Raw genomic sequence first — 23,172 nt, forward strand, 5'->3', positions numbered from 1 at the left:
CACATACGAAATATCAAGAAAATCGGAAGAAAAAAATGGGGACGTACGTACGGACGGACATCGAGACTGGTTTTATTAGGTCATCTCAAAAGGAAAAACTTTGGACCTCTGTATTTCCGAAACCGCACCAAGGAAAAAAACTTGAAACTTGGCAAGTAGCAAGTACTCCACATGTGGAAAAAATAGGATTTTTGCATGTCATAGTTGCCTTTATTATGATGTCATAATTGCATATGTAGAATGCTACATCTAATTCGTATGAAAATTATTGTGGGTCATCTTGAGATAAATTGGTCAACAGAAAAAAAAAAAATGACGACGTCATCGGTCACATGGTTCAGCAGCCATATATATATATATATATATATATATATATATATATATATATATATATATATATATATATATATAAATAAATATATATATATATATATATATATATATATATAAATATATATATATATATATATATATATAAATAAATATATATATATATATATGAGCCTGGTGTTGGCACAGTGGTTAGGGCAGTGGCTTGGGATCCAAAAGGTCCTGAGTTCAAGCCCCGTTGGGCCACTGAATTAATACACCAGGGGGATGACTCAGCCTGTCATCCTTCCGAGGTCGGCAAAATGAGTACCAGTGTACTGGGCCGGTGTATACCCCGCTTAAAATAGGTGTACCATATCCCTGTGCCATAAGAGGCGACTAGGGTTGCGTCAGGAAGGGCATCCGCGTAAAACATGTGTCAAATCACTATGCGGATCATATGGATGATCCGCTGTGGCGACCCCTAACAGGAGCAGCTGAAAGAAGAAGAAGAGGAGGATATATATATATATATATATATATATATATATATATATATATATATATATGTACAAAAACCTTCAAAAATCTTCTCTGAAACGGCTGAACAGATTGAGGATAAGCTTTACAGCTCTGACCACTTTTCCATGAGGAACAAAATGTTCCCACCGATGACGTCATAGGTCACATGATTTGGCAGCCATATTGGAATAACCCGAAAACTTTTAAAAGTTTTCTTCCCTAGAACGGCTGGACAGATCGAGGGGAAACTTCACACACATTCCAAAAGCCTTTGGGATACCAGGGTGTTCATGAATAATTGATAGGTCACATGGTCTGGCAGCCATATTTGAATGAACGAAATTCTTAAAAAACAAGGGCAAATGTGTCCAAGAGCCACGTCAGAAAGGTTTTGTCTTCACCAGAAGAAGAACAAGAAGAAGAACAAGAACAACAAGAAGAAGGACAACGCAGAGCTCTCTTAGAGCCAGCATTCGCAACGCGACACGGCTAAAAACAAAAACTTTTTCTTGAACTGCTTCATTGGTCGACGTGAAATTTCACAATTATCATCTCGTATTTCCGAGGAATATATGTTTTAAATCTCAACCTGATCAGACACATGGTCTAGCAGCCAGAATTATTTAATTTTTTGAATCTGGGTTCTTTTTTATGAGATATTTTTGAATAAGGCTCACTTGGTTGCATCTGGATGGGTATGAGGGTAGAGGAGTAGCAGCTGAAACACAAATCCTTTCCAGATTCCTTATGATGACTCCGTCTTGGCTTGGTTGTTCCTTGTTGAGGTTCCTTCTGATGACTCCAATGCAGTACAGTTACCTACAGTCTTCCATTTGATATGAACTTATTTTAATCACATTCTGAACTAAATTGAATAATAATAGTAAATGCCGTGGGTCAAGGTCAAATGTCCAATCAAAACGGGACGTATTGTTATCCGGTCATCACTGCCAGCACTTATAAAGCGGCAGTTCTAGTTATGTCTATTATTAATTACGTAACACACCAGTACACAAGCACCACACAAAATAAGTCCTGGTGAGGGTCTGCAATCTCTGATTGCTATTTTCCTTCTTATTATTTGTATAACTGTTCAAAATTGATTAAGTTTATTTATCTAATCTTTGGCAGTGGTGGATTAACTCATGGGCATGCAGGGCCCAAGCTCAACGAGGCCCCAGGGAAAAATACATTTGATGCTAAAATGTTCGATACCAGATCCAGCACTCGCATATTATGTTTCCAGTTACGAGTTATCGTTCGGGGTGTTTCAGTGCTGGTTTAAGCTTTATGCTGTTGCGGAGCCTGGTGTTGGCGCAGTGGTTAGGGCAGTGGCTTGGGATCCAAAAGGTCCTGAGTTCAAGCCCCGTTGGGCCACTAAATTAATACACCAGGGGGTTGACTCAGCCTGTCATCCTTCTGAGGTCGGCAAAATGAGTACCAGTGTACTGGGCCGGTGTATACCCCGGTTAAAATAGGTGTACCATATCCCTGTGTCGTAAGAGGTGACCAGGGTTGTGTGAGGAAGGGCATCCGGCGTAAAACATGTGCCAAATAACTATGCGGATCATACGGATGATCCGCTGTGGCGACCCCTAAAGGGAACAAGAAGAAGAAGAAGAAGAATAAGAAGAAGAAGAAGAAGACTGTTGTGGTGTTCTCTTTGCTTGAGTGCTGCGTGACCGTTGAGTCTAGTTGCAGGTGGAAAGCCAGACAATACTTGATAAAACAATGATTGTACAACAAGAATGACCGTACTATGGTCACAACCTGCAACAAAATCCGGGAGCGGGCCGATTCAGAAACACGCATTCAAAGCACTATTAAAAGTTGAACAGTGTGAATGGGAAACACACATCTCATGTGCTTTTAAAACAGTAACTCAACACCTTTCAATCATGTCAACCTCCACTACGGTTATATTAGAACGAGCCGATTCGTAATATGCTAATGGTTTGCTTAACCCCCACATGAGGCCATTAAAAAAACCAAATAACACTATTATTTTAGTAATTTACCTAAACTATTGACGAAACAATCACAAGTCTGTAGGAAAAAAAAAGAACATTGTACAAACTCATATTCCAATATGCAAATGTCTTGCAACGTAATCAGTCAGATGACAGTTACTGTTTGAATTAACAGATGGTTAAAAACTGGATTCGGCAGAACTTAGTGGGAGTTCAAAGAGAAAGATGAAGCAAGCAAAGGAGATGCTTTGTTAAAAAAGATACAAGCTATAAACCAATACTTCAAGGAGAAGAGAAACAAGAAACCACAGACGAAGATAACGGCTCTGGGTTCAGCAGACATGGCTACTGGCAATGCAGAACATGCAGCTTGAGCACTCAAGCAAGCACTCCAACGAAATGGTTGACATGGAACTGCTGGCTTGGCAGGCGATAGTAAACTGATTGGTAATGGAACACCTTAACATGGCAGTTTTTTTCCAAGGAAAAAAATTCCTCAACATGGCATTCCAAGGGAAAAAAAAAGACAATAAATCATAGCGATCCCTCCGGATTTTTTGCAGTTGAGTCCACAGCAACATCGGCAAAGCGAGTGCGAAAAGAACATGGAGTCCTCCATTTTGGGTGAAAATAACACTGAATCCACTTTTTGGGGTGAAAATAACACTGAATTCTCTTTTTGGGTGAAAATAACATGGAGTCCTCGTTTTTGGGTGAAAATAACACCGAGTCCTCTTTTTTGCGTGAAAATAACACTGAATTCTCTTTTTGGGTGAAAATGACACTGAATCCTCTTTTGGGTGAAAATGACACTGAATCCTCTTTTGGGTGAAAATGACACTGAATCCTCTTTTGGGTGAAAATGACACCGAATCCTCTTTTGGGTGAAAATGACACTGAATCCTTTTGGGTGAAAATAACACTGAATCCTCTTTTGGGTGAAAATAACACTGAATCCTCTTTTGGGTGAAAATGACAATGAAACCTCTTTTTGAGGTGAAAATAACAGAGTCCTCTTTTTTGGCGGAAAATAACACTGAATCCTCTTTTTGGGGTGAAAACACTGAATCCTCTTTTTTTGGGTGAAAATGACACTGAATCCTCTTTTTTGGGTGAAAATGACTGAATCCTCTTTTTTGGGTGAAAATGACTGAATCCTCTTTTTTTGGCCGCAAATAACACGGAGACCTTCCAACTTAATAAAGTTTCATGATGATCGGTTTATAATTGAGACCTGTAGACAGCAGACAGACAGACGAACAGACAATAACAAAATCGACTGACCAATATACTTGAAAAATCTTCGATTTTGCAAGCAACAGAAAGGGGTGAAAACATAACCTCCTACACCTTCGGTGGCGGAGGTAACAAATGTGATATGAACAGCAGCCAAAGGATCGGTGGGAAAACAACAGTTTTTGTCAAAGCTTTGTCTTTGTTAAATGCTCAAAAGAAAAACAGAACAACCAAGTAAAATCCAACAACCATGCGGTCAGGACACAATCGCTGAATCCATCACATGAACTCGGTCAATGTACCGCATACCTGCACAGGTTCCTGAAGCACTGTCATGACGTAAAGACGCTCCTGGGAGTTTGAGAAGAGGAAGAGTGCAGTTGCGTCAGCTGCGTATTCGTGTCACGAGCTCTGTAAGATATGAATTTGGGATGAGTTCGGGCATCTTGGGATTCAACATGGGGATGCTTGGGAGAGAGGTGGGTGGGGAAGGAGAGGTAGCAGAGGGAGATGGAATAAAGAGATCTGGGGTTTAAAGTTGAAACTTGGGATAGTGATTGCAATGGGGGTAATGGGGTAGGAATAAAGAGATTACAAGGATTTTTTTTTTACAAGGAATTAAGGCACAGGACGAGGCCGTTTGGCCCATCATGCCTGCACCACACCAATACCAGATTTAACCAATCTGCTGATACCCCTTCCCTTCGTGTGCAGCCTTTTGGCTGCTACACTGGTACTCCTTTCGCCCACCTCGGAAGGATGACAGGCTGAGTCAACCCCCTGGTGTTAATTCAGGAGCGAAAGGAGCTTGAACTCAGGACCCTAGATTCCCAAATCACAACCCCAACCACGAAGCCAACACCAGGATAAATCTGGGGTTTAAAATTGAAACTTGGGATAGTGATTGGAATATGGGGGTAGTAGGTAGGGGGGAAGGAATGGAGATCTGGGGTTTAAAATTGAAACTTGGGAGAGTGATTGGAATATGGGGGTGGTAGGTAGCGGGGTCGGAATGGAGATCTGGAGTTTAAAATTGAAACTTGGGATAGTGATTGGAATATGGGGGTAGTAGGTAGGGGGGGGTAGGAATGGAGATCTGGGGTTTAAAATTGAAACTTGGGATAGTGATTGGAATATGGGGGTAGTAGGAATGGAGATCTGGGGTTTGAAGTTGAAACTTGGGATAGTGATTGCAATGGGGGTAATGGGGTAGGAATAAAGAGATTACAAGGATTTTTTTTACAAGGAATTAAGGCACAGGACGAGGCCGTTTGGCCCATCATGCCTGCACCACACCAATACCAGATTTAATCAATCTGCTGATACCCCTTCCCTTCATGTGCAGCCTTTTGGCTGCTACACTGGTACTCCTTTCGCCCACCTCGGAAGGATGACAGGCTGAGTCAACCCCCTGGTGTTAATTCAGGAGCGAAAGGAGCTTGAACTCAGGACCCTAGATTCCCAAATCACAACCCCAACCACGAAGCCAACACCAGGATAAATCTGGGGTTTAAAATTGAAACTTGGGATAGTGATTGGAATATGGGGGTAGTAGGTAGGGGGGAAGGAATGGAGATCTGGGGTTTAAAATTGAAACTTGGGATAGTGATTGGAATATGGGGGGTAGTGGGTAGGAATGGAGATCTGGGGTTTGAAATTGAAACTTGGGATTGTGAATGGAATATGGGGATAGTAGGTAGGGGGATAGGAATGGAGATCTGGGGTTTAAAATTGAAACTTGGGATTGTGAATGGAATATGGGGGTAGTAGGTAGGGGGATAGGAATGGAGATCTGGGGTTTAAAATTGAAACTTGGGATAGTGATTGGAATATGGGGATAGTAGGAATGGAGATCTGGGGTTTAAAGTTGAAACTTGGGAGAGTGATTGGAATATGGGGTAGTAGGTAGGGGGGTAGGAATGGAGATCTGGGGTTTAAAATTGAAACTTGGGATAGTGATTGGAATATGGGGTAGTAGGGGGGTAGGAATGGAGATCTGGGGTTTAAAATTGAAACTTGGGATCGTGATTGGAATATGGGGGTCGTAGGTTGGGGGTAGGGGAGCCTGGTGTTTGCGCAGTGGTGAGGGCAGTGGCTTGGGATCCAAAAGGTCCTGAGTTCAAGCTCCGTTGGGCCACTGAATTAATACACCAGGGGGTTGACTCAGCCTGTCATCCTTCCGAGGTCGGCGAAATGAGTACAAGTGTACTGGGCCGGTGTATACCCCGGTTAAAATAGGTGTAATGTATCCCTGTGTCATAAGAGGTGACCAGGGTTGTGTCAGGAAGGGCATCTGGCGTAAAACATTTGCCAAATCACTATGCGGATCATACGGATGATCCGCTGTGCCGACCCCTAAAGGTAGCAGCGGAAAGAAGAAGAAGAAGAGGTTGGGGGTAGGAATGGAGATCTGGGGTTTAAAATTGAAACTTTGGATAGTGATTGGAATATGGGGGAAGTAGGTAGGGGGATAGGAATGGAGATCTGGGGTTTAAAATTGAAACTTGGGATAGTGATTGGAATATGGGAGGTAGTGGGTAGGAATGGAGATCTGGGGTTTAAAATTGAAACTTGGGATAGTGATTGGAATATGGGGGCAGTAGGTAGGGGGGTAGGAATAAACCCAGCCACTGTGGTTGCACAAGTTAGTGCACTCTCAGTGCCGGTCCCAAGCCCGGATAAATGGGGAGGGTTGCGTCAGGAAGGGCATCCGGCGTAAAACCAGCACCAAATCATTATGCGGATCATAAAACGGATTTCCATACCGGATCGGTCGAGGCCCGGGTTACCAACGACCGTCACCGGTACCGTTGGTCAGCAGGGTACCGGTGGAAATTGTGCTACTGCTGGGCGAAGGATGAGAAGGAGACGGGGAAGGCGGGTCCAGAGGAAGTGGGAGAGCAGGAAGGGTAGAAGTGTGTAGGTGAGAGTTGGAACCTTGAATGTTGGGACTATGGAAAAGGGCGAGAGTTGGCTGACATGATGGAGAGAAGAAAGGTGGACATACTGTGTGTACAAGAGACCAAGTGGATGGGGAGTAAGGCGAGGAGCATTGGAGGTGGTTTCAAACTGTTCTACCATGGTGTGGATGGGAGGAGAAATGGTGTCGGGGTAATCCTGAAGGAGGATTATGTCGAGGGTATTGGAGGTGAGGAGAGTGTCTGACCGAGTGATGAGTGTGAAGTTGGAAATTGAAGGGGTGATGATGAATGTCATCAGTGCACATGCCCCGCAAGTGGGGTGTGAGATTGAGTAGAAAGAAGATTTCTGGAGTGAGTAAGATGAAGTGGTGGAGAGTGTATCCAAGGAAGAAAGAGTGGTGATTGGAGCAGATTTCAATGGGCATGTTGGGGAAGGGAATAAAGAGGATGAGGAGGTGATGGGTAGGTACGGTGTCAACAAGAGGAATGTGGAAGGGCAGATGGTGGTTGATTTTGCAAAAGGAATGGAAATGGCGGTGGTAAATACGTATTTCAAGAAGGAGGAACACAGGGTGACGTACAAGAGTGGAGAAAAGTGCACACAGGTGGACTACATCTTAAGTAGGAGATGCAACCTGAAAGAGATTAGAGACTGTAAGGTGGTGGCAGGGGAGAGTGTAGCTTGACAGCATTGGATGATGGTTTGTAGGATGATTTTGGAGGTGAGGTTGAGGAAGAGAGTGAGGGCTGAACCAAGGACCAGATGGTGGAAGCTAAAGGAGGAAGACTGTTGCGTGAAATTCAGGGAGGGGGTGAGACAGGTGTTGGATGGTGGTAAAGAGGTGTGGGACGATTGGGCAACTACTGCAGAAGTGGTGAGGGAGATAGCGAGGAAGGTACTTGGTGTGACATCTGGACAGAGGAAGGAAGATAAGGAGACTTGGTGGTGGAACGAGGAAGTACAGGAAAGTATAAGGAAGAAGAGGTTGGCGAAAAAGAATTGGGATAGCCAGAGAGATGAAGAAAGTAGACAGGAGTACAAGGAGTTGCGGTGCAAGGCGAAGAGAGGTGGTGAAGGCAAAGGAAAAGGGATATGACGAGCTGTATGAGAAGATGGATAAAAAGGAAGGGGAAAAGGATTTGTACCGATTGGCCAGACAGAGGGACCGAGCTGCGAAGGATGTGCTGCAGGTTAGGGTGATAAAGGACGTAAATGGAAATGTGGTGACGAGCGAGGAGAGTGTGTTGAGAAGGTGGATGGAGTACTTTGAGGAGCTGATGAATGAAGAAAATGAGAGAGAGAAGGTTGGAAGAAGTGGAGATAGTGAATCAGGAAGTGCGGTGGATAAGTAAGGATGAAGTGAGGACTGCTATGAAGAGGATGAAGAGTGGAAAGGCGGTTGGCCCAGACGATATACCAGTGGAGGCATGGAAGTGTTTAGGAGAGATGGCAGTGGAGTTTTTCACCAGATTGTTTAATAAAATTTTGGAAAGTGAGAGGATCCCTCAGGAGTCCAGAGTAAGTGGACAGGTTCCGATTTTCAAGAACAAGGGTGATGTGCAGAGCTGTGGAAATTACAGAGGTATAAAGTTGTTAAGCCACACTATGAAGTTGTGGGAGAGTAGTGGAAGCTAGGTTGAGAAGAGAGGTGATGATCTGTGAGCAGCAATATGCTTTTATGTCAGGAAAGCACCACTGATGCGATGTTTGCTTTGAGAATGTTGATGGAGAAGTATAGGGAAGGCCAGAAGGAGTTACATTGTGTGTTTGTGGATTTAGAGAAAGCTTCTGACAGGGTGCCAAGAGAGGAGTTGTGGTATTGTATGAGGAAGTCGGGAGTGGTGGAGAAGTATGTGAGGGTGGTGCAGGATATGTATGAGGACAGTGTGACAGCGGTGAGGTGTGCGGGAGGAATGACGGACCGGTTTAAGGTAGAGGTGGGATTTCATCAAGGATTGGCACTGAGCCCTTTCCTGTTTGCAATGGTGATGGACAGGTTGACGGACGAGATCAGACTGGAGTCTCCATGGACTATGATGTTCGCGGATGACATAGTGAAATGTAAGGAGAGTAGGGAGCAGGCTGAGGAAAGCCTTGAGAGGTGGAGGTACGCACTGGAGAGAAGGGGAATGAAAGTCAGTCGGAGTAAGACGGACTGCATGTGCGTAAATGAGAGGGAGGGTGGTGGTATGGTGCGGTTGCAAGGAGTTGAGGTGGGGAATGTGGATGGGTTTAAATACTATGGATCAACTGCACAAAGTAACGGAGAGTGTGGTGGAGAAGTGAAAAAGAGAGTGCAGGCAGGATGGAGTGGGTGGAGAAGAGTTGCAGGAGTGATTTGTGATGGAAGGGTATCTGCAAGAGTGAAGGGGAAAGAATACCAGCTATGTTGTATGGTTTGGAGGCGGTGGCGCTGACAAAAAGACAGGAAGCGGAGCTGGAGGTGGCAGAGTTAAAGATGCTGCGATTCTCGTTGGGAGTGACGGGGATGGACAGGATAAGAAATGAGTATATTAGAGGGACAGCGCAGGAAGGACAGTTTGGAGACAAAGTGAGAGAGGCGAGATTGAGATGGTTTGGACATGTGCACAGGAGGGATGCGGGGTATATCGGGAGAAGGATGCTGAGGATGGAGTCGCCAGGGAAGAGGAGAAGAGGAAGGCCAAAGAAGAGGTTCATGGATGCGGTGAGGGCGGACATGCGGGTAGTTGGAGTGACAATGGAAGATGTGGAGGACAGAGTGAAATGGAGACGGATGATCCGCTGTGGCGACCACGAATGGAAGCAGCCAAAAGAAGAAGATCTGGGGTTTAAAGTTGGGATAGTCATTGTTAAAGTAAGTAAACCTGAATAAGAACTGTTCGGGTTTACATGCGGCTCTTCCACCAAGGTAACTTTGAAGGAAATGTAACATTATAAAACCCAATAACTCTCCAACACCCTCACCCTCCTCTCTCTCACCCTCCTCTCTCTAACTCTCTCTCTCTAACTCTCTCTCTCTAACTCTCTCTCTCTCTAACTCTCTCTCTCTAACTCTCTCTCTCTAACTCTCTCTCTCTAACTCTCTCTAACTCTCTAACTCTCTCTCTCTCTCTCTCAAACACACTCTCTCTCTCTCAAACACACTCTCTCTCTCTCTCTCTCACTCTCTCTCTCTCTCTCAAACACACTCTCTCTCTCTCTCTCTCAAACACACTCTCTCTCTCTCTCTCTCAAACACACTCTCTCTCTCTCTCTCAAACACACTCTCTCTCTCTCTCAAACACACTCTCTCTCTCTCTCAAACACACACTCTCTCTCTCAAACACACTCTCTCTCTCTCAAACACACTCTCTCTCTCTCTCAAACACACTCTCTCCCTCTCTCTCTCTCTCTCAAACACACACTCTGTCTCTCACTCTCACTCTCTCTCTCTAACACACACTCTCTCTCTCTCAAACACACTCTCTCTCTCTCTCAAACACACTCTCTCTCTCTCTCTCTCTCAAACACACACTCTGTCTCTCACTCTCACTCTCTCTCTCTAACACACACTCTCTCTCTAACTCTCTCGTGCAGCCTGTGCCTGCCGGTTGCATCATTGGTTGGGACGCGGCTGTGCCGCCGATGCAGTGTCCCCCTTACCAGGTGCTCATTTTGCCGACCTCGGAAGGATGACGGGCTGAGTCAACCTCTTGGTGTATATTAATTCAGCGGCCAACGGGGCTCGAACTCAGGACCCTAGGATCCCAAGCCACCACCCGAACCACTAAACCACCACCCTAACTCTCACAGCCAACAGCTTGGTATAAAACCCAATGGCGGTGTGGGGTTTCGTTGCGCCCTTTCTTTGGGTTCTCCAAGTGTTGAACCTCGGACTTGGTTTGAAGTCATCATTGATAATAAGACCTTCGTTCTATCCGGTTCGAAAGGGGTGAAGTAACCGCAGACACTACGGTCGGAATTGCAGGTTAAAGAAACAAAACATGTAAAAACCCGAGTAAGCGGTGCAAGATGAAGGACACGACGACGTGTCCTTCATCTTCACGACGACGCCGGGTTCGCGCGTCCATCACATCCCGTTCGTTACTGACCAGAACATTCCGAACGCTGCCAGTGGGTCCTTGGAAGGACCCCATCAAGGGTACGTCCCTCGATATGCCGGACGAATAATGGACAGGGAAATTCTCAACCTCTACTTTTTCCCGATCACACAAACAAGTATACATTTTGAGTAAGTCGTGCGTTTTAATTAAATTTTTATTTTTTTTTGAAATACGTCGAACCGGAAGAGCGTTTCACGGCACAGGTGAGGATGGTCATTAGTTTCCTCTTCCCTTTTAAAAAAAAAAACAAATTAAAATCTTCGCTAATTATCATTGGTATCAAGAATCATTGAGTTGATTCTAAAAACACCCGTTGGTGAGGAAAACACATCATATATGTTCAGATTACGTATGAACTCACTGTACGAACTTCACCGTCATGGCCGCCACAAACACCAAGTTTAACATGTTCTTCATGAAAAAGTGTTCTCGCCAAGGAGATGAAAACACATAAAGATATAAACAAATATTAAAAGTGAAAACTTCGGTCAAACTTATCCGTGATGTTCCTCGTAACAACTCATTCTATAATCATAATAATAACTGGAACTGCCACTTTATAAATGCTGGCAGTGATGACCGGGTACCCAGTCCGTCCGCCTTTGATACGACATGGGCCTTTCTGCAGATGACAGTCGCAAAGTTTCGCTTTGATCGGGTAAGTGGTTCCAGAGAAAACATTATTTAAGAGTGATACAAATACAGCCCTGTTTCGATACGGCGTGGGACTGACGAGCTACGAACCAGGCAGCACAGAGCGTTCAATTTCGTTATTGCTGGCTACCAGTTTCAAATAATTAAATAATTCTGGCTGCCAAACCGCGTGACCGATCAGATTGAAATTTTAAACATTTGTTTCACATGTCGACTAAATTATAAATCTGAAGTTTTGCATATATAGAAGCAGCGGTTCCAGAGGAAACATTAATTAATATTTATCCTTCAATCCAAGATGGCCTCCAAACCATGTGACTTGTGATGTAATAATTTTTTTACCACGTATGCATACACGATGGTAGATGATAATTGCAAATTTTCACTTCGATAGGTTAAGCAGTTCCAGAGAAAACATTATTTAATATTTTCTTAAATCCAACATGGCTGCCAAACACTGGGCCCGATCCAGTTGTAATTTCAAACCTTCATTCCAGATGACTGTTCCATTATAACTCTGATGTTTCATATTTATTGATACAGTAGTTCCAGAGTAAACATTAATTAATATTTTTCCTTCAATCTACTATGGCTGCCAAACGTTCTGTCGTACCTCAAAAGGGGGCGAAAACTTTTTATTCGTCATGGAGAGGCAGTCATTCTAGTGGAGTTTCGCCTGGATCTGTTCAGCCGTTTCAGAGAAAAAGACGTTTAAAGTTATTATTTTTCAATCCAAGATGGCTGCCGAACCATGTGACCTATGACATCACAAATTTATATTCTGCGACCAACTGTATAGTGGAACACGTCTGTGAAGTTTCGTGTTAATCGGTAAAGGTGCGTTTTCTATCCAAGATGGCCGCCAAACCATGTGACTTCTGAGGTAAAAAATTTCTACCGTGTATGCAGACTTGATGGGAGAAGGCACTTGCAAATTTTCACTTCGATGGGTTAAGGAATTCCAGAGAAAACATTATTTAATATTTTTCTTAAATCCAACATGGCGGCCAAACCATGTGACGTATCAATTCGAAATTAACAAACTTATATCGCATACATGTCCCGAATATAGTTGTGAAATCTCCCCTTCATCGGACCAGCGCTTCTGGAGATGTTTGAAGGTTTTAGGGTTTTTTCAAGATGGCCGCCAAATCATGTGACCAATCAAGAAGAAATTAACAAACTTGAAAAAGGACCTCTTGGGGAATATATCTGTAAAGTTTCGTCTCAATCTGTCCGGCCGTTCTGGAGAAGAAGATTAAAAAAAACAAAAAACAAAAAAAAATAAAAACAAATTTAAACAAGATGGCGGCCAAATTACGTCATCGATGACGTCACGAAAAACATTTTCGCCGGTGACTTGAGGAGTTGATGACGCACAAAAAAATTCAGATTTTTCCTATGCGGCATTCTACTTGAATTTTCACCGGTATATCGCTTCACCTATGACGTCACGAAAAATCACACGTGTTCCCCATAGGGAGCTTAGTAAAACGTATTAAGCGAAAAAAAATTTCCATTGCACGGTTTCAGAGATACAGAGGTCCAAAGTTTATCGTTTTTTTTCAAGATGGCGCCCGCAACACGTAACCAATGACGTCATAATTATAAACTGAGTGTGCTATCAAAAAAGATACATACTATGGTGAAAATTTCGTGTCGATCGTACTAAGTGTCTCAGAGAAATGGTTTTTAAAGCGAAAAAGGCCGCAAAATGCCGGCGGAAAAAGAATAATAATAAACAGAAGAAAAACAATAGGGTACCCTGTACTCACAGGGTACCCTAATAAACATAACAAGGAAAGTTTCAATAGTGTTTTGTTTCCGTCAATCGGTTTCCGCCATTGGCATTTCTGGACTGTGTTCAATGACCAATCAGCTTATAGAGCGCTCGCCAAGCGGCTTAAGCACTCGAGCAAGCACTCCAACGAAACGTTTGATGAGGAACCAGACGTTGAGCATGTCCGTAATAGAAAGGTATCCCGACGAGGCGGATTTTGTCCACCAAGAAGCGCGTCATCCACGTCATCCACGCCCCCACGAATATTTAAACGGATATTCTCTGCACTTGTTTGTACGCATTGTTTAGCGGCCATGGCGGTGTCGGTTGAATCAGAAGTTGACAAAATTTTTTCTCCCTCTGATCGTGAAAAAATGTAAACCTATCGCCAATTTCACACATATTTATTGACGTACATTGTGAATTCGGATATTAAGCGCAAATGTATTTTGAGAAGAATGTATAAATTAATTTTCGTGTTTTCGCACGTTCTTCAGTCGGTGCTTTTGTCGACTTGAGAGGGAGGCTTTGGCCTTGAGTTCGGTGTGTTTGGTGTGTTTGTGAGGTGACGAGGTTACAATGGCTGTGACAGAAATGTTCATGAGCATATACAGAAACCTGGCCGAGGAGCAAGACGTCAGAGAGGTCTGACTTCACTGTCCTTCAGTTCTCTGAAACGTGTGTGTGTGTGTGTGTGTGTGTGTGTGTGTGTGTGTGTGTGTGTGTGTGTGTGTGTGTGTGTGTGTGTTTGCCTCATTTCACTCACAAGTGCAGCTGCACATCCCCTTCCAAAATCCTCACTGCCTTGGATCGTTTTATTTCGTGTTTTGGATATCTTTCACTGGTGATTTTTATTTATTTTACTATTATTATTTTTTGAAAGAAGCTTTAAATCCTGTCATGCCATTCCCTCTTTCATTTTGTGATATACACGGATCAATATACCTCAATCTGTTCAGCCACTTCAGAGAAGGTTTTTGAAGGTTAAAAAAAAACAAACAATATGGCTGCTGAATCACGTGACCGATGACGTCATGAGAAATTTTTCTGTGCACCATTTCATCCCGAGATGACCCTCAAAATTTTCCATGCTGATCAAATGTGGCGTTCCACATATGCAATTATGACGTCATAACGAGGGCACCTATGACTTCATAAAAATCACACTCATTCCCCACGAGGAGTACTTGCTGTGTACCAAGTTTCAATTTTTTTCCTTGGTGTGGTTTCAGATGGAGGTCCAAAGTTTTTCCAATATGGCTGCCACACCATGTGACCTATGACGTTATTATCATTAAAACATTCGACGCGAGTCGCCACACCAATGGTGAAAATTTAGTTTCAATCCGCCAAGCGGTTGTGGAGAAAAACATGAAAGTTCTGTGTGGACAAACAGACAAACAAACGGAGCCAAATGCAATTCCCTTTCCGAATCCTTCAGCGAGGGTAACAAAAGGTTTTTCAGTGTTTTTCTTACCTGAGTGTTTGAAACGACAAAAAAAAGTCTACCAAAGCCTGACCACCGGGGAGTGGGTTAAAACTGGGTCAGTTCCAAGATGGTCGGAGCTGACCCTGAAAATCAGGAAGGTGGCTGTAACTTCCTTATGTCACTCTTTCACCATCTCGGTTTAGTCCTCAAAACTGTCCTTGAGTTCATCTGAAAGCTGCTTGTGTGAATTGTCACAGGACGCAAGTTGGCATGATGCACATGCAGAAGTACATGGAAGCCCATATCTTTTGCAACTGCAACAGGGGTGGGGGGGGGGGGGTATTGCAGACAGTTGCACAATTGCAATGTACCATTTTCAACGGAGTGTCAGGTGCAGCATTCATATCAGACATTATGGGGAGAAGTTAATTGTCTTCAAGTCTCCAACCCCAGTTCAAAGGATCAATATCACTGTGCATCCCCATCCATGTCAGGGTCTGAAAGTACACCCTGAGACGATGGAATTTGGTGGAAGACTCAGTTGGAGGAAGACGTTTGGGCAGAACAAATGATTTTGCAGAGATGACTTTCTTAGTGAGTTTATTATAACGCAATGCTGCCAGAGAACATGTACTTTTCCCACCAAACATTGCAGCCATCGCTTGGTTGCCGAGGTTTTAGACGTCGGTGCGGTTCTTGCCTGGTAAAGTGAATGCATTTGCACAGGATTGGAGGACTGGATCACCTTTCACGAGTTTTTGCAAGGCTGATTTCTTTCCAATACCAAAAAACACGGGACGTTGAATCACATGCTGTGAAAGCATGAAGAAATAACAATTGTGCACACAACTGATTGTTGTTGCTTGCTGATTAGTTGTTGCTTGTTGCTTCCCCTTGAAAGGAATTCTTCCTGCTTCCCTTCAAAGTCGGTTTCACTGGTGAAGTTCACAACCGGATAATTGATGGTTTTTTTTCCCCGTCTCTGGTGTGCGTTATCCTTTATCGAGGGACCTGCCGCATACCCGTCAAACACAGCAGTTGCTGCCCCATAGTGCTTCCTTGTAAAGTCAGTTTATATCTTGGCTATTTTACCATCAGTATCTCCCCTCCTCCACTTCAGCTTGCGTAGTAAGGAGCCTCCGTCAAGCACATATCTTTAAGTCTTCGGGATAGCATCTGATGTCACTTCACTTGATGGTATCTTGTTACAATGGTCATCGATGGTTTAGGCTAGTTGAGGCTTATTGGCCTTTCTCAAGATTTTTTTGGTCCTCAAATTTCTGTCGATGCTGTTCCTCCCAACGGATTCGTATTCATGCACCTTGACGTCTTCTTTCGCCACCATACTGTTACAGCTGTGGAAATTCGCAAAGCACCATAAAGGGTCCTCAGGTGAGATATATCGATAAGTTCATGTGTAGTTAGCCCACACCTGTTGTTTAGAGGGAATATGTGTGATTCATCCAGGCTGCGACGCTTTGAGTTAGCCATTTTTCTTTCTCTATTGTTATTTTGGACCATTAAGCCACCAACAACTCAAACACCACCACCCTTGCCTCTTTACCTCCACAACTCCATCCCGCAAACATCGCTTCACCGCCATTCCCAAACGACACCCGCCAACCACCAAACGACCACAGCAAACCCCCCACCACCTTCGCCTATCTCCTTCTACAACCATCGACCACACCACCAGTCAACACCAAACGTCGTGCTGTCCAGGGCCCGTTCGGTAATTGATGCCGAAAGCGTCGAGCCGTGGGTACGAATGCGTTCCTCTCAGGGAGAAATTCGGATCAGGAAGGGTTCACACCCCTTTTTCTCCGTCCAATGGGCGAGCGTCGGGCGGTATGGCCCCGCCTCCAAGCGCGATGATTGTGGATTCTTTACGGGAGAGAATTCGGATCAAAAGAGGCTCACGCCCCTTTTTGCCACGCCAATGGCTGAACAGAGGGTGGCGTGGCCCCGCCTCCAATCGCGTTTTGATCCTAAAATCTGCATACAGGCTCCTCCTCCGGTCTATAAAGACGTGAGCACAAGGCGACGCGTGCTGGTCGAGTGAAGATGGAGGTCGTCGTCGAGGTTGGAGAGTTGGAGTGTGGTGTCGTCTCGTCGCTGGTCGCTGGGCTCGTCTCGTCGCTGCGCTCGTCTCGTCGTTGGAATCGACCCACCTTCACTCTCACAAGCGACCAAGCCAGCCAGCCATTCCCCTCGCTCGACCCTGAGCATCAACGATTCCCCCCCCCCCATCCGCGCTGAGATAGTGCCGGTGGCCCCGTTTATTCCCCACCCTAACCGTGGTGTCGACCCAACTGTGCTGGCGCGGAGCACGCCAGAGAGGGCTCACTGACCACGCCAGGGGCACGGAGTCGGGGCGCAGCTGCGCGGACATTGCGGTTTGCCCGCCATCGCGTCACGAGGATGCGGGTAAGACCTTGTCGGTCTCTTGGACCTGGCCGCTCATCCAGGTTCCGCGCACATTTGGTCCACGGACCCCGTCTACCTTCCTGCCTATGGGGAGGTCTTTTCTTTGCTTTTGAATGAATGCTGTGGCGCCGTTCGACAAGTATAATTGTTTAAGTGTTGTAAATAATTATAGTCGGTAGTAGTGCTTTTGCTTTTGTTGCATTTTGTGTCATTGCATTACTGCCTTACGTGCTTGTGTGTGTGAAATAAATGTGCATTGTGTGAACTGTTTCCCGTTTCGTTGCGTCCTTTTTTTCCCTTATTGAAAGCTCCATCTTGCATCACGTAAGGGATTGATAGTGGGTTTAAAACACCCGGTAAATAATCTGAACCGTCGAGGTCGACGATAACTCCGCTCGGTTATCCCTGCAGCACGGAACGAGCCGCTTAAGCGGTTCGTGTCTGGAGTCGACCTGCAGCATGGTACAACTCCTCGGTACGCTACTCGCGCAGGCACTTAGGTATATCGACATTTGGCGATTCACCGTATTTCGCGCGGGTAGAATGTGGACTGGGTTGTGGTGAGGTTAAACCCCCACCCGTGGCTCGCTCCTTGGCGGTAGTTCCAAGAGGGTCACGACTAAATTGTCCGTTCCGGTGGGCGACGTGTCGCGATTTGAGTTACGTGGCCGATCGCACGCCGGACGGGCCGAAATTCGTAATAATACTATTGATGATATTTCTCAATGAGGGGTCAGAGTTGAAAGGTGAGCGTAAAATCAGCTTTGTGTTTATTTTCGAAAGGTCTGATGTGTCTCTTTCATTTCTGGCATCAGTTGGATATTTGTATTGTTCACTTTGGTGTATGTGAGATCATTGAACTTCTGTTTGGCAGTGTTGAACTCAGACATTATTACAAAAATAAAAACATTCAACATTCAAGAAAATTATGCTGAAAGAAGGTCAAAATATGCAATATTTAATAAAGAAAACAATTGAGCAAAAACCACTGTGCTATATCAAATCGTTTGGGAGTGTTGGCCACAATATTGGCCGCCATCTTGGATTTACCGATTCTATGGACCAAGTCAGAAATCCATTGGCACCAACGAATTCCTTGATCCTTAAAACATTAGGTTAGATACAAAAAATATTGTGCTACACCTAATAATAAGGAAGTTACAGCCACCTTCTTCATTTTTCAGTCAGCGGCGGCCATATTGGAACTGTCCCAGTTTTAACCTTCTTCCGGTGATCAGATTTTGGTAGACTTTTTTTCTGTTTTTTAAACACCCAGTAGGTAAGAAAAACACTGAAAAACCTTTTGTTAGAAGTTGTTGAGGGTTAGGGTGTTGTTTTTTTCATGAATTAACTCGCCTATTACTGACTGACTGGTTCACGCACACTCACTCATTCACCTACGGACACTGCTCGATTGCATAAGCCCACCGGATTAAAGTCCAGGTGAGCTAAAATTGGATGGAGGAGTGCTTGTTCGTTCAACTGAAAGCTTTTTTTTTCCCCCGTGCTTGGTATCCCCAGGAGAATTGACGAAATGGCACATTACATCAGCCCGTCATTGGGCAAGGAGGCATTAGAGTTCAGCACTTTTTCCATCGCTGCTGACAAAAGCATTGATAAAATGGACCCAGCCCACTAGTTATTTTCATCTGAGGAGTCAATGTTGATTTCAGTGTCATCAAGGAACTGCTAGCCCTTCAATCAACGAAAGGGATGACGATGGGAGATCTTTTCTCAGAGGTGAAAGCTGCATTCGAGCTCATGTGGGAGAAATTGAGTGGTATTGTAACTGGTGGGTTGAAGGCTATGGTAGGCTCTGACACTGGTCTAGTTGTGCGGATTAAAGCAGAGAACACTGAACGTGGCTTGGATCCTGAATAACTGACTGTCTTCCACCGTGCTACACACCAGGAGAACCTCTGCACCAAGCGAGTTATCGGCCCAGTTGTTACCTGCACATCAATTTCATCAAGCCTCGGGCTTTGAATCTTCGCCAGTTCAGGAATTTCCTTGATGACCTGGATTGGAATGAGCAAGATCTCGTCCGACGTATTTGGCTCAGGAAGGGTAAAATGTTAATCTGAATCTATGATCTCGGGGAAGAGGTATCAACCTTTATGGACATTAAAGTGAGGCCGATGCTGCAACCGATGTTTTTTTTGTTTGTTTGTTTTTTTAATTGTTTTTTTTTGTATTTCCTGTCGAGGCTCGTATGAGAGCTAACACACAACGCACATCAAGGGGGACATGAGACGAGGGGCGGGAATGGGAAGGACAAAACAGTGGGGAACAGAGACATTAGGAGATCTATGGAAGGGAGAGGGATGGGGTGGGAAACATGGGGTGTACAAGATGGACATTACAGGGACTTTCAGGAAGGAAAGCAGGGAGTTTGAAGGAGGTGGGTTTGGGGTGGATTAATGGGGATAGAAAAGATTGAGGATTTGGATGGGGGATGAGAGGTGTTGGTTTCCACAGAGGTGGTGGTGGTGAACAGCCGTTTTGAAGGCCTGGAGGGAAGAATGGGATTGAACAGAGTGAGGGAGTTTATTCCAAAAGCAGGAAAAAAAGAGGAATGAAAGGGTGAAGGTGAGAAGTGATTTGTGATTTTGGTAGTTTTACCAGAAGGGGGTTGTTGGCGGACCTTGAGCACCCTGCGGAAATATGGTGGGGAGAAATCTCAGACAGAGCAGGGGGAGCGAGACCAGCGAGGAGATGGTCGAAGACAGAAAGACCACAGACAGGGCTGTGGTGCGAGAGTGAGAGGTCCAAAGACAGCCTCATCACGGGAGATACCAATGATCCTTAATGCCTTTGTTTCCACAGCATGAAGCCGAGAAAGGTGACAGGCAGGAGCACCAGCCCAGAAGGGAGAGCAGTACTCCATCAGGCTGTGGACGAACGCTTTGTATGTGGTCAGGAGCTCAGGTGAACTGAGGAAGGACTTTGCACGACGGAGAATTCCCAGTCAGCGACTGGCCTTGGAGACCAGGTTGGAAATGTGACTTTCCCAGGAAAGATCATGGCAGATGGTGAGACCCAGAAGCTTGAAAGAAAGGACTTCTTCCACAGGATTGTTGAGAAAGTGGATGGGGAGTGGGGGGGGGGGGGTCCAAACAGTCCTTTCAGAGAGACATAGTTAGAGTGTGAGATTTGTCCGGATTGAAAGACATGTTCCACGTGTTGGACCAGTTTGTGATTTTACCCAGATCTGCAGAGAATGAAGAAGCTGCTGCTTGCCGGTCTGAGGGATGACAGATGGTACGGCAGAGAGTGGAGGCATCAGCAAGGATATAAAGAGGATTTTCCAGAGAGTCGGAGAGATCATTAATGAAAACCAGAAAAAGAACAGGGCTCAGAACGCTGCCTTGAGGAACTCCAGCCTGGACAGGAAGAGGGGATTAAAGAACTCCATTTAGGGCCACACGTTGACTGTGACAGGCGAGGAAGTCTGCGAGCCATGAGTGGAGATGGCCTTGGATACCGTCGGAAGAGAGTTTGGTGATGAGTGGCTTGCCGATGCTTACAAGATGAAGAGTAGCTTGCCGATTTGGCATTTCTTGTCGACGTGATGGCGCATTTCAATGACTTCAACATTGAGTTGCACAAAGGAGGCCAACTGATTCCCGAGTTATACACCCACATGAAATATTTTCAAAACAAACCGGCTGTGGCGTTGTGCAACCATGAGTTGTACAATTCACGAGTTTTACAACCACGCAGCTCTGGTGAGACAACGCATCTCACTTCCCAACCCCACTCAAAGTCCTCGGGAATGGACTCCAGGGCAAAGGAACAGATTTGCTGCTGAGCTTGATGGCTTGACCCAGGAATTCCGATCCTGTTTTGCTGATTTCGGAAGAGAAGAAACCAGCCTGAGAATCTTCTCTGTTCCATTCCATGTTGATGTTGAAGGGCCTGCAGCTCATGTACAGATGGAGCTGATAGAATAGAACTACAAGGGGACCTTGATCTGAAGTTGAAGTTTAAAAATGTTCAGATTCACTACTTTTGTAGCAAATACTTCCCAAGGAACAAGTATCCAAGCCGAACGGCATTTATACTGAATAATATTTTGCTGTTTGACAGCACTTGTTCATGCAAGGAGTCCAGCCACAGTTCTAGGCTTCCTGACGTTGCCTGAGAGTCGCGACTTCAGACGTCTCTCCAAATCTTGAACGCCTCGTGAAAGGCATCCAAACTCCGGTATCCCACTAAACTCAATTAGAGACAGACTTGATGAACTTGGAAGTCTTTGCTTTGACTCGTATACAAGTCACCATTCCTAAGAATGACGGTGTCTCAATTTCCCATCCGCTTTCTGAAGCACTATGAATTCCAAGTTGCACTTTTCATTGCGATTGGTCACAATTTTCCAGGTTTCTCTCTCTACATTGTATGCTGGCATGCTGGAGTTCAGTAAAATATCATGGTTGCCTCTTGCATTGTGAGTGTTGTCCAATGTACATACTGTTACGAATTTGGAAACTTACTGCACACAACAGCCAGGTCCTAGAGATCAGTTATATCGGTAAGTACGTGTTTCTAGTTAGGCTCCTATCCCTAGTCTAATGGGAATTAATTGTACGTGCGCTGCGGAGTTATTTTATAGTTAGGATTGTTACATCACTTACAACAACGCCCATCTTCGCTTTCACAACAACACTCTGCTCACGGCATTCTTCGCATGCTCGCCGGCGAGCAAGTGGGTGCGTGGGCGGAGTTTAACATGGGCATGGCGTCCCTCTTTGGCCAATCGGCAAGGAGCGGGCGTCTCACCCGCCCCGTCTCCCACTCAACACCATCGCCATTACGCACGTGGTCGGAGATGAGGAGGTCAGCGGAGCTACAAATGCCTCCGATCGGGACTCCACCCAGAATGGTGGGAGTTTCCCCGCCTACGTGTGCCTGTCCAATGGGAGACAGCCAGGGAATCTCGCGATGGGTCCGACCAATCAGGAGGCGAGTGGACAGGAGAAGAAGCGACTCCCTCCAAAAGAGGGGAGAGTGGTTGTCGGGACGAGCATGGAAAGGCGGAGATCGTGGAGATAGTGGTCTGCAGTCTTGGTGCTGCCAACACCAAGGTCGTGGGTTTGAGACCCACTGTGGAGGTTCGGGTCGGTGTGACTGCACGAGGCGGGACAGGTACCCCGGCCCGGCTCTACTGATTGAAGACCCACTGAGGTTCATTTTGTGGGTATTTGTGTGTGCGTGTGTGTGTGTCTGTGGGCCCCGTCTATAGATCAGTTATATCGTCTATAGATAAGTAGAAACTGTTAAGTGCCTGTGTTCCTTGTACATTATTTGCCTTGCTATATTCGGATAACCCTGCCCTTACGTGCTCCCCTCGTTCCCCGATTATTGTTGTTGTAAATAAATTCCCCTTTTGTTGAATGTACCAGCTCGTTTCTGTGTTTCTTTCATTGGCTTAGCATGGTGCATGTTGGAAAATAGCGAAGCAGCAAATTGTTCATTTGGTCCGGCGCGGCTCTGGTAACTCCGCTCGGTTACGCCGGATCCGAGCCGTTACCTGCGACTCTGATCGGACAGAGTCGGCCGAGGGTGTGGTTCCCCGGAAGTAAGACTGCGTGGGTATTTTGGTATATTGAAATTGACAATTGACCCTATCCCATGTGGTTTACCTATTGGCGATCCTCGGTCTGATAAGGGACCCGTGACCTTTCGGATTTATCTGAAAGGTACCAACTAAATTCCGGGTGTTCGGTGGAGCTGACTCTACTGCTCCCCTCGCGGTCGTGCTCACCACCGAGACCCGGCCCCACAACAATTCCACTCCTGCTTATACGCCGAGATAAATTATTTTTGTACTGACCGTCC

At 45.3% G+C, this 23,172-nt stretch overlaps 2 protein-coding genes across 8 annotated transcripts in view; one reads left to right on the forward strand and one right to left on the reverse strand.

Moving 5' to 3' along the window:
• Nucleotides 1-12,333, reverse strand: part of CDC27 (cell division cycle 27) — a 70,572-nt gene extending 58,239 nt beyond the window's left edge. The window contains exons 1-2 of one of the 5 annotated variants that reach the window (XM_085876616.1): nt 12,312-12,333; nt 4,347-4,448 (exon numbers count right to left, since the gene is read on the reverse strand). In XM_085876616.1, the coding sequence (XP_085732742.1) occupies nt 4,347-4,373 (27 nt within the window). In that variant the 5' untranslated portion in view covers nt 4,374-4,448; nt 12,312-12,333. Of the gene's footprint in view, nt 1-4,346; nt 4,449-10,583; nt 10,613-10,934; nt 11,007-11,032; nt 11,183-12,311 lie in introns of those variants that run through there. The other 4 variants (XM_085876618.1, XM_085876614.1, XM_085876615.1 and 1 more) reach the window with 4 other exon arrangements.
• TSN (translin) overlaps nt 11,634-23,172 on the forward strand; it is a 47,227-nt gene continuing 35,688 nt past the window's right edge. Inside the window, exon 1 of one of the 3 annotated variants that reach the window (XM_085876636.1) lies at nt 11,634-11,702. In XM_085876636.1, coding sequence (XP_085732762.1) covers nt 11,673-11,702 — 30 coding nt within the window. In that variant the 5' untranslated portion in view covers nt 11,634-11,672. The other 2 variants (XM_085876635.1, XM_085876637.1) reach the window with 2 other exon arrangements.

This window comes from Eptatretus burgeri, chromosome 4 (assembly GCF_056783735.1).
Source record: "Eptatretus burgeri isolate ZD-2024b chromosome 4, Ebu_testis_v1, whole genome shotgun sequence".
Taxonomy (NCBI): Eukaryota; Metazoa; Chordata; class Myxini; order Myxiniformes; family Myxinidae; genus Eptatretus; species Eptatretus burgeri.